The sequence below is a fragment of the Muscardinus avellanarius genome (genome assembly GCF_963383645.1).
Source record: "Muscardinus avellanarius genome assembly, chromosome: 16".
In the NCBI taxonomy this organism is placed as follows: Eukaryota; Metazoa; Chordata; class Mammalia; order Rodentia; family Gliridae; genus Muscardinus; species Muscardinus avellanarius.
In genome coordinates this window covers 60,786,077-60,798,085 of record NC_137802.1, presented here as the reverse complement: position 1 = coordinate 60,798,085, position 12,009 = coordinate 60,786,077, and the positions used below count along the sequence as shown (strand labels likewise).

The 12,009-nt window shown below is 46.5% G+C and overlaps 1 protein-coding gene across 1 annotated transcript in view; it reads left to right on the top strand.

Annotated features, from left to right (window-relative positions):
* Positions 1-12,009, top strand: part of PRKCA (protein kinase C alpha) — a gene marked incomplete at both ends in the record, with an annotated part of 433,234 nt that overhangs the window by 310,327 nt on the left and 110,898 nt on the right. Inside the window, one exon of the mRNA XM_080714110.1 lies at positions 1,980-2,108. Within this exon, the coding sequence (XP_080570236.1) occupies positions 1,980-2,108 (129 nt within the window). The remainder of the gene's footprint in view (positions 1-1,979; positions 2,109-12,009) is intronic.

Here is a 12,009-nt window from a genome sequence, read left to right as displayed (position 1 = left end):
CGATAACAAAATACCCGAGACAAAGAAATTTATAAAGAATGGAGGGGTATTTATCTCCTGTTTCTGGAGTCTGGGAAGCCCTAGGGCTTGGTGCCAGCATCAGCTCTGCATCTGACTAGGGGCCTGCTTGTAGCATCATGGTAGGACAGATGTCTCCACATGGAGACACAGAGTGAGCTGGTGGCTCAGATCTAGTTTCCTCTTCTTATAAAGTCACTAGCGCCATCCTGGGGGCTCCACCCTCAGGACCTCATCTAATCCATTCACTCTCAAAGTCTATACCTCGGAGGAACACCATTAACATGACTTTGGGTTTGGTTTCCAACACATGACTTTTTTTTTTTTTTTTTTTTTTTTGGTACTGGGTATTAAACCCAGGGGCATTCTACCTCTGAGCTACACCCCCAACCCTGTCTTATTTTTTGTTTTGAAACAGGGTCTTACTAGGTTGCTGAGAGTCTCACTAAATTATTGAGGCTGGTCTTGAACCTGTGATCCTCTTATCTCAGCCTCCCAAGTCCTGGGATAACAGGGATGCACCACCACACCCGGCTACCCATGAGCTTTTGAGGGACACATTGGAGTGAGAGTAACATCAGCTTAGTATCCCTGGTAGCTGGTTTCAGAGTTTTGTTAGGCTCAGAGGGCTGTATTAGTTATCCTAGAATGTCTTTATAATAAAAGGTTATAAATTTGAATTTGTTAATTCAATTTATGCTAATGAAATAACACTCTTGCCCTGGCTTATTTATTAGGATTCTGCTTTAGTCATTGGGGGGAAAAAAAAAATTCCATTGCTAGAAAGTAACTGAAAACCACTGAAGAACATGACTTAGTTCGCTCAAGTTTTATTAACAATACAGCTTCTCAAGAGCCTTTCTCTTGGCTAAGCCGAGGCAAGGGATCCGGAACAGTGATCTTTGCAAGTAGAAGCCTTGAGAATCCACACTCGTGAATCAGCAAATTGTTCTTCCCCCTCTGTGTCTGAGTCCTGCGCTAGGGGGTTAATCATGGCAGATGCACATTATTCATGATACTTTTTGTAATGTGCCTTGCTGGGTTAAAATTAAACCCTGGAAATGAAAGGGGTAGGAAGGCTTCACTCTGCAGGTTGCAAGACAGCCTTGTTAGGGCCCATGGGGGAGTTGTGAGGATCCTGCGGCCATCCCTCCCTCCCTCCCTCCCTCTCTCCCTCCCTCCCTCGGGAGCCTGAGGGCACCAGGCGCAGAGCTGGGCCACCCACGGGCTTCTGTTTGCAGTCAGCACTCAGGAGTCTTTGCAAGGTTGCTTGGGTTCATCGCAATAGGACAGATCTTTTTTTATCCTCCCCCGTCTCACCCACATAATGTCTGCTGTAAGAAATGGCTGATGCCAGGCGTGTATTTGTTTTACTCGGAATAATATTTAAATATTTGAAGAAAGGTTTAAAATATCAAACACAAAATTCTTGAAGAAGAAGAAAAAAACAAAGGCAATGCACTCACACCTTCTTGGAAATACAAGGTTACTTGAGAAAAAGAAAATTTTATGAATTTCCTATACTCAACCCACAGACTGTCACTTTCTCGGTGGTAAGCTAGCTCGGAAAGGCAGAAGGCATTCTTTGGCGAAAACGTATCCTGTGTTTTACATGTACATATTGTATGCCTGTGTGTACATAGACAGTTAAGCAGTCTAAGGCTGGTACACATTTACCTGCCTGGGTTTCACTCAGTAGCTCAGACACAAGACCAAGCTGGGGCATTTTGCTTCCGATGAAGACTGAGCAGACATGGGTGGGTATTTTAAGGACACCATCATTTACACAAAAGCCTGTGCTGAAAAGGACGTCTGTGAACAGTCCTTCATGTCACCAAAAGCACCTAGCGAAGTATCAAGTTAGGGGATAACCGCTTCACACTTCTGCCTTGGCGCCAAAGTGTGGAGGAAGCGCCATGAGTTTGTAGGCCCACCTCACCCTGCGCTTTCTCCATTCACAGCCTGTGACATGAATGTCCACAAGCAGTGCGTGATCAACGTCCCCAGCCTGTGCGGAATGGATCACACGGAGAAGAGGGGGCGGATTTACCTGAAGGCGGAGGTCACCGACGAGAAGCTCCACGTCACCGGTAAGGCCGGCCCGTCCAGGAGCAGCATTTTCAGCAGGCCAGGATCAAGGCCGGGCTGGGGCAGGGCGGGGGCTGGGCTGGACGCGCTGAGTGCTGTCAACGCACATCTGTCATGATGGAATCATCATCCTGCGGGCTCAAGTTGATCCTTCTCCTAGGGACGGGTCTGTACCCCTAGATTCCTATACCCCTAGATTCCTAAACATTCAGTGTCATACAGAGTCACAACCACCACGTGGATGGGGTACTCTGAGAGCATGACCAGTGCATTCTCCCTCCAGTGATAACAGGAACAGGGAAGCCAATCAATCCCAGTGCCATAGAACTAGGGCAGGGGAAGTAGATGGATGAATGGACGGACAGATGGATGGATGGATGGATGGATAGATGGTTGATCCAGATGTTTAGAAGATGTGTTAGTGGCATCAGGCTGTGGCAACAGCTCTTGAGTGTGTGTGTATGACTCCTGTGTTTAGTTACAGTGCCAGCAACTTCACATATATTGTTTGGGCTTCTACAAACTACTGTGAACCTCTTTCTTTCAGAAGGGGAAATCAAGGCACAAAACCATAGGTAGTTCATTACAGAGTTAGCAAAGAAGGGTCCAGAACAGAAATGTCGGACTCCAAGGCCGGGCGTGGTGGTGCACGCTTGTAATCCCCGCACTTGGGTGGCAGAGACAGGAGGATCACGCAGGTTCGAAGCCAGCCGCGCACGCTGGCTTAGGAGACCCTGTTTCCAAATAAAAATGTAAAAATAGGTCTGGTAGTGTAGCCCGGAGGTAGAAGGGCTTCCAGGAACCCCAATACCATCAAAAAAAAAAAAAAAAAACAGTCTCCATTGGTGGGAAGGGGTGGTGAGGTGAAAGTAGAACGCCCAGCGGCCAAACACCGCCACGCATCTCCTTACCTTTTCTCTATTTCCAAAGCCACCTCTGTTGGCAGTAACAGACATGGCAGATAAAGGGTCAAGAGTTTAATTATGAAGTTTCCATGAGACACAGCACGGTGCCGCAAGGCGAAAATGCCTGGACTGGGCTTTTCAGCAGTTAGCTGCCTCTTATGTTTCTGGATAAAACAAAATATAGGCTGGGAGTGCAGGACTTGCTGGCTGCCTCTGCTGAACCAGAGGCTACAGCTACACAGCGCTGCCTGAGACGCCCGGGCCCTCAAAGGCCTACAGATGTCAAAGCGCCCAGGGCGCCCCTGAGCCAGGGAGGGGTCAGCGCCCAACTAGGTGAGGGACTCAGCTGCTCCACCTTCCCCGAGAGTTGAACTTGACCCACAGTCATGGCGTCTCTTGAGAGAGCATTTTCTTCCACCAAGTTGGGCACAGACTTTCCACACGCACAAGCCCACCGGCGCACAGTAAGGCAGCGATGCAGGTCATGCCTCCTGAGAATTTGTTTAAAATGTTTTGTATAGATCCAGCTGTACCGTAGGAAGGTGAATGTGAATTCAATCGGAATTTAATGAGCGTGCCTTCTGCCATTCAGGCTGCTATAGCAAAATATCTTAGACGGAGTCATTTCTAAATAATAGAAATCAGCCTCTTGGCTCAGGAGGGTGCACAGTTCCAGATGAAGGCACCAGCACATTCAGTGTCTGGGGACAGCTTGCTCTCTGCTTTACATATGACACCCCATGTTACGTGGTCGCCTGGTGACAGGGAGGAAGACTGTGCCCTTCTATGGTGGAAGGGGCAAACAGGCTCCCTTTCGCCCCTTTTATGAAGGCGCTGATACCACTTGCAAGGATGGGGCCCCTGTGACAGCCTTCTCCCTTCTTAACACTGTCGCTTCCAGGATTAAGTTTCAACATAGAGGTTTTGGGGAGACACTCAGATCAGAATAAACAATAACAATAGCGCCAGCTAACACTTTGGGAATGATTTCTATAAAAGGGCCACTTTCTTTTCTTTTTTTAGTATATACTTTTATTGATGCATCGTAACCATACAGCATATCGAGGCTCAGTGTGATAGAAACACACAGAAGCATAGCACCGGGTCCATTTCCCTTGGATCCAAACCTGCTCCCTCCCCCTCCCCATTCATAATATTGATACCAGTATTGACAGCTTCACAGATGTGCATAGTATTGATACACCTGTTTCCTTCAAGTCTCCCTTTCCCCCTCCACCTTCCTCCTTTAATCCCCTCCCAATTCTCCTAATATCTTTTTTGTTTAAAGGGCCAGTTTCCCCGGGCGTGGTGGCGCACGCTTGTAATCCCCGCGCTTGGGAGGCGGAAACAGGAGGATCGCGCAGGTTCGAAGCCAGCCATGATGGCTTAAGAGACCCTGTTTCCAAATAAAAACATAAAATAGGTCTGGGAGTGTAGCCTAGAGGTAGAAGGGTTTCCAGGAACCCCAGTACCACCAAAAATAAAATAAAATAGAGGGCCAGTTTCTAAGCACTTTCTCTGGCTTGTTTATTTAAACCTTCAAAAAAAATCTACTTTACGGTCCTCACTTTGTAGATAAAGAAATGAGATACGAGGAAATGAAGTGACATACCCAAAGACATAAATGGCACATTTATTTATTTATTTTTATTTTTTTTAATTTTTATTTGTTATTATTATTATTATTTTTTTTTTTTTTTTGGTGGTACTGGGGTTCCTGGAAGCCCTTCTACCTCCGGGCTACACTCCCAGACCTATTTTATATTTTTGAAACAGGGTCTCTTACGCCAGCGCGGCTGGCCTCGAACCTGCGCGATCCTCCTGTCTCCGCCTCCCAAGCACGGGGATTACAAGCGTGCGCCACCACGCCTGGCTAAATGGCACATTTAATGGTTAGATCCTGTAATGGTAGTGCCAATAAAAGTTGAAATCTTTTTTTTTTACTTTTTGTTATTTTTTGTTTTAATTTTTTATTGGTGCATTATATTCATACATCATATTGGGGTAAAAAAAACTTGTGTGGACATACATGGAAATCGATTTTTTAAATACAGTTACTAGGCTAGGGTGTCGCATGTTTTCCTAGTATGCACAAAACTCTGGGTTCAATCCCCAGTACTACAAAAATAAGGTAAAATAAGATTAAAAACAGTTATTTGTGGTAGGAACTTAGAATATCCAGTCCTGAGTACAGGAAACCAAACTCAAGGAAATTAACTAATGAGTAATAATTTCTTGAAAGCTTTTCAAAGATTTTACATTTTCAGAAAAGTTGCAAAACTACTGCAGGATCCATAAACGGCCCACACCCAGTGCCCCCTGATGTTAAGATCCTTGTATAGAGTTTCAGTATTAAAGTAATCATATTTCAAAATAGTACTCGACTGTTTGTAAAAATAGCACTCAACTGTTTGTGAAAATCTGTTCCCCTAATTGTTATCAAGATTTTTTATAAAGAGCTAAGCAGAAGACATCAGACTCCCATTATTCCAACATAAAGGAATTATAGGGAATGCCCAGCCAAGAGAGAGAGCAGCCCTGCCTGTGGCTGGGGGCATCCTCTCCTGCCTTGACCTGCGTGCACCTCCTCCCAAGCCAGCACTTGAGGCAGGGGCTTGTCTCCAGGAGCACTTCTGGTAGCTTAGCTCCCACGTATTGAGTGCCTGCTGTGGACTTCACGTTCGTAGAACCAGCCCCCTCTTTGTGCCGAGCACCTTCTCTTTGTGGTTCCGTTGATTCCTCTAACGATCCCCTGTGCAAGAGCCATTATTCGCCTCCTTTTTTCAGATGAGCCAAGGTCCTGGAGCAGTGGGGGATGGAGAAGGGCCGAGCCCCAGGTCTGCCTTTCAGTGCTAAGGCTCCCAAGACTCTCTTATTAAGTAGAGCCTCTTTTTGAGCAAAGAGGAAGCTCATAAATGTTTACCAGGCCCACCTTTAACACTCCCTAAGGTCTTTGAGGTTATAGAAAATTCAAATGTAGGATTTAAAATCAGGGGAGAAAGGTACCAGGTGGAGAAATCAAACAACAATCCAAGTCCAAATATATAGCTAAGTGCCAAATTCTGTGGCCTCTAAATAGTACACCAGGCGTGGTGGCACACGCTTGTCATCCCAGTACTTGGGAGGCTGAGACGGGAGGATCCGGGTTCACAGCCGGCCTCAGCTATTTGGTGAAGCCCTCGGCAACTTAGTGAGACCCTGTTTCCAAATAAAGAATAAAAAATAGGGCTGGGGGTGCCGCTCAGAGGTAGAATGTCCCTGGGTTCAATCCCTAGCACCACGCACAAAAATAAGTAAATAAACAGCACATCGCTGAAAGGTAGGCAGGGCCCAGAAGGGCTCAGGGAGGGACAGCCCTCAGACATGAAGGAGGCTGGAAGGCTGCAGGTATTTGAGAGGCAGAGAGAAAGCCAGCTCCTACTGAAGGAGGAGCAATGTGAGAGTCAACTGGCTTTAACGAGAATGCAAATACAAACAATAAACTGTAACGAGCAGAGCTTCTGGTCCAAATGCAAGCAATTTGTTGGAAAATGCATTTATGCGTTTAAACTAAACCCCTGAGCAGCTGTGTTAATTGCTAGATTAGCCCAGTCCCCATTTTACCTGTTGAGAATTGCTCAGGTTGAAAATAATTTCCAAAGTAACATAGAAGCCCCCAGTGGGAGTTCTGGCTGGGATGGAAATCACCCTTTAGAAGTCAGAGGTGAGTTTTCTTTCTGGAATGGCGTAGTAGTTATGGGAAAGGCTGCTGGTCTATTTTTATTCTTTTGCCTCTGAGCGATGATACTGATATTATCAGAATAGTGTCACTATTTTTTTCTTCCAATAAGCAATTTTAATAGTTTTTGTTTTGTTTTTTTTTTTTTACATTCCCATCTGCTTTTTTTATTATTATTTGGTTTGGAAGGGTGGTTAAAAAAGTTCCTCATGGGAACCAATTTTCAATTTAATGTTGTAAGTCAATGGAAAAATATCTTGTGCTTTACAGCTGTTTCAGAAACACATCTGTCCCAGAGATAGATTATTTTGAAGAAGATTCTATTTTCTGCAGATTCTTCAGGTGTTCATTTAGTGTGGGGGGTGAAGTCCTCATCCGAGTTCCTGTGGGAGAGGGGAGGATGTCTCCCTGGTCTTTGGACCCCTCCTTCGCACCACCATCGAGAGCCCTGTGCAGTTCGGTGTCTGTCTCCCCTCCCCAGGTGTGGAGACTCGACCCAGTGTCACTGTGATAGAAACACTGATACTCCTCTGTGGTTCCTTACACCCCGTTAGAGTGTGTGAGCTACAGAGTAGGCAGGGAGACTCGGCTCTGTATAAACACCATCCATTCTTTGGATCTTCTCTTGGACACTTATTGAGCAAGTACCTGGCTCTCTGCCAAGCACCAGGGATGCTAAAATGATGGAGAATGCATATTCCTTGGGAGCAGGGATAATTGGACATAGAAAGGCACTACAGGGCAGTGCACTGGGTCCCTCGAAGTGCCGGGGGCGGGGGCTGACAAGGGGGTTCCTGGAGGAGCCCCAGGAAGCTGCAGATGGGGCTGCCCACAAGAAGTGGTGGTGGGAGACCTGGACAAGCGCGTCCAGGAAGCACAATAAGGCCCGGGATTGCAGGAATTTTAAGTGAGAGGTGGGGAGCGCCAGGATAAAATGTGCTTCTCTCCATTTTCAAGAGGTCAGGACTCCAGTCTTCTGTTTATTTTACAGATGGTTCGCTCCTTAGGAGCCAGGTAGCATAGCCTTTGAGTTCCAGATGTGCTTAGCGAAGAGGACTTTGGAGGCCAGGTGGCTATGTTTTCTGCACGGCACAGCACCCGTCTCCAGGCCCGAGCTCCAGCCTGCACAGTGTGACGGGGACTTTCTCCAGCTCTGCAGTGACAGGGGTGCACCAGGGAGCCAGGTGTTTGCTAAGGACAGTGTTCCTTTCCCTATCACAGGTTTAGAAAGGACTGCCAGCAAAGGGGGGGGGGGGGCGTTAGACCAGGCTGCTAATTGAAGGGGAAAGATGTTAGTTGGAGGTCATTTCTGCCAAATAAAATCTTGGCTGTGGGGAATGGAGCTGGATCAGAACTCAGGAGCGGCTGCAGCTGATGAGTCTGGTCTTTCAGTTTGGATAGAGTGAAGGTGCCCGCGGGAAGCGGAGCTACTTATCCTGGTCACCTGGTTAAGGTTTCTCCTGGACTCTTCCACTGCAAAGGCATTTTAAGAACAAATACGTAATTTCTCAGTCAGGTATCTTGTTTCTTCTTGCAGCCTCATTAATCCCATCATCGGGCTCCTTCACATCATGATGTGATTACCTCCTAGAGGCCCTGCCTCCAAACACCATCACCCCGGGATTGGTGTTTCCAACTATGAATCTGAGAGGGCTTGGGAGGAATCTTAGCTCATAGCATGCAGATCCCCCCCCCCAAAAAAAAAGTGCTATAAACCTAATGGATGTCCCTCTGGGTGTGAAGTAACAGGAAATACAATGTCAGCTAGCAAGTGTTGGGCAGGGGCAGCAAGGATCAAACCAATCCAGATTCCTAGACATTCTACATGACATCCAGCCTAGAATTTTCAATGTCATGAAAAACCAGTCAGGGGAGCCTTTTTTTTTTTTTTTTTTTTTTGTGGTACTGAGGATTGAACCACCCAAGGGCATTCTACCTCCAAGCCTCACCCCCAGCCCTATTTTTTATTCTTTTATTTTTTTTTTTGAAACAGCGTCTTAGTGAGTTGCAAAGGGCTTCATTAAGTAGCTGAGGCTGTCTGTGAACCACGATCCTCCCGTCTCAGCCTCCCAAATGCTGAGATTACAAGCGTGCGCCACCACGCTCAGCAAGGGAGCGAATCTTGATGAAAGGAGACTAAAGAAACAGGACCACCAGGTGCAGTCTCTAGTGCTTGAATAAGAATCCTGGGTCCACCCAGCAGTTTAAAAAAAAGAAAAAAAAAAACACCTTTAGAAGGCCATTGAGAAATCTGAATCTGGACCGTAATCGAGATAACGTTTCTGTATCGGTGTGAAATTTGCATGTTGCGCTATTCAACAGCATGCACTCCTAGGCCATGACTGGCGTGTTTTCAGTCGACTGTCATTCCTGAACACCAGTGTCATATGTCTATATGACCCCCCTAAGCAGCCAGCGCCCTGCCGCCTCCCTCCCAGTCCCACCCTCCCCCACCTGCACACATAGCCCTTTCTACTCCATGTCCCATTGGGAAGAAAAGCTGTGTGCAGCTTCCCCAATGCCGCTGGCCAAGAGACCACCAGCATCTCCTCTTCCTCGCCTTTGCTTCCCTTGTTCCTCCTCTTCTCAACACTCAGCCCATTCAACTTCATGAAGCCTCTCCTGACATTTTATAATCTACCTGAAATGGACCACTCTCCTCTCTGTACCTTTCACGACATCGTTATGTGATTTCACTGATTGTACACGCATGGGTCACCCTCTACCAGACCACCAGCCCTTTGAGTTCAGTGTCGTGGTTCCTGTACCCAGAGCCTCAGATGCGTGCCTAATGCATACTTGTCGCAAAGGTGATGGCAGCTTTGAGGACGATGATGATCAAAGTCTACAAACGCACAGCATTAAAAACGTGCCCGAGTCTATACCACGCTCCTACATCCCGGATCCAAGCAGCTCTTCCCGTTTTAGCCGTACATCTGGATCGAGTTGAAATGTTCCCGTTTTAGCCTAATTTGTGAAGCCACATGACTTCCAGGATCCTTCAGAGGCACAGGCATCAGCCAAGAAATAAAGGTGGCATCCTCTCCCCCGTGAAGAGCCTTGTCGTTATTTACATCCTGACTCGGTGCCTCGTCCTGGCTTAGCCGCGGCACAGCTAAATGTCAAGTGTGTACCAACGCGCGGCATGCCCTCCTACGGGTTGTTATTCAGGCTTGGTTCTCTCTGCAGTGCTTAGAACACAGCTTTCCGTGCTGAGTGCTTAGTCACTGGGTGTCCGTGGGAGGCAGCGAGATTCAGGCGAGGGGCAGAGGGCTGCCAGTGTCATTTCCTTAATGAAGTGTCTGCCTTCATCCCAAAGCACCCTGCCACCCCTGTGCTCATGACCTGGCATCTCCTTTCCTGTTTAGAATGATCCCCGGCCCTCAGTTTGGTTTGGTTTTAATCAAGTCCTTGGTCATCCATCCCTTTGACTTCAGTGACTCCTGCAAACCAAGAAGTGCTCGTACTGATAGGCTTCGAATGTCTGCTTCCCAGGAAGGGGAGATGCAAATGCTTTCTGGGGCCTTTTTCAAGATTACCCCATTAGCATACAGAGACGTTGACATTGACAGAGCGGGTCATCCTCGCGTGGGATTTTAATTGCTTCTAATTATAGGATTATCATTTAAGCACAAGATTAATTGCCATGAAATTATTGCAAGGAACTTGATCTTCTTCTAGAAAGTCAATACATGAGCCAACTGAGGAATCCCTCAGAAGCATGCACATGTCTTTTCAATCACTGCTGTTGAGAGTTTTTTTTTAACCCTTTGATGGGAGTGTGGTTTGAAGGGGATCCTAGGGGATTGGGATAGAAGAGGAAATAAATAACAAACAGATGCTCCATTTTGGTTCCTTACCAAAAAGAAGCTCGAACAGTGTTTGAGAATCATTAGGTTCACTGTTTAAAAGTGTCCCAGAATAAATGCAGAGCTCCCCCCCCCCCGCCTTGGTCCATGTCATCTCCAAAGGATGTCTAAGAGAGGTCCAGCAGAAAGCTGGAATAGGCAGACTCTGTCTGATCCTGTCCGGCACAAACCGCTCTAATGTCCTATTAAACATTTTTGCAGATGGTTTTATAAAACGATTCCCCGGTTAATATGTATATACATGCCCTGACTGTCAGCATCAAGATGACAGAGAAACATCGGGCTGTGTTCATCTCCGCTTCTAGGTATTTCCACTTGGAAAGAAGCAGACTTCCCGGGAAAATACAAGAGAAGTTAGCTCCTGGGGTGCTTCTAAAATATCCCCACTTGAATAGAGTAGGCTGAGGCCACCTGCAGGAAGCTCTGTGCCACCGCATCCCCAAGGGGCCTTTCTATACCGAGAAGAATGGTGGCTATACTTTGCCTCCCGTTCTCCTTTGTAATTAATGCAAGGTTAGTGGTTAATTAAAGACAGTCAGGGTCCCTTTTCAAACCAAGGCAGGCATTTTTCCCCTTAGAATAATGAAGAAGTAAGGCAGAAAACTTCCTATAAAAGTTTCAAAGTAGAGCTGTTGGGTGTGGGGAAGATTAGGTGAGGAAGTGTTTGTCCCAGTAGCTTAGACCTGCTGGAGGCAGGGAATGTTCCAGGAACTCCTGTCTTACTACATACTTAATGGGGAGATGGCCAGAGGGCGGCTCTTACTTTGGGAATTACTGCACTGGCTGCTCTCTCTGTCTTAAGACCCTCTCCCGGGGTTGGGAACACAGCAAATATGAGGACATATTTCTTTGTCATTGCTTTCAATTAACAGACTACCCACAGAAGAACCCTCGTGGGTTAGCATGTGCCCGGAGACCAGGAGGGAAAGCGTGTGTGCAGTGATCAACAGAAATAACTCAGTTCAGCACCATCACTTCTTACTGATACCCAGCTACTCAGGATGACCCTGAAGCCAAGTTCAGTGCCTCCCACCCCACCCCACCCAGTATCTCAAGGACTCTCCTTGTGACCTCAGAACTTCTGGCTTCTGAAAGATGCCAGTATATGTTTGGGGGAGAAAAAAAAATTATATATATATATATATATATATATATATATATATATATATATATATATATATCCTCAGCATATTTTAAATAGCTGCTACACCATGGGGAAGCACACAGAGGGCTTATATTTTATACAGTAACAGAAGTGACCTGATAAAAATTAGAGGGTACTATAGCATCGGCTTTGAGGTCAAATAGATTGAATTTGACTCCCAACCATACTACCAACTGATGCTGGATAAGTATTGGGGGTTGTTACCTTATTAGAGTTTTTTTCCTGGTTACATTTAATCAGAGTTTA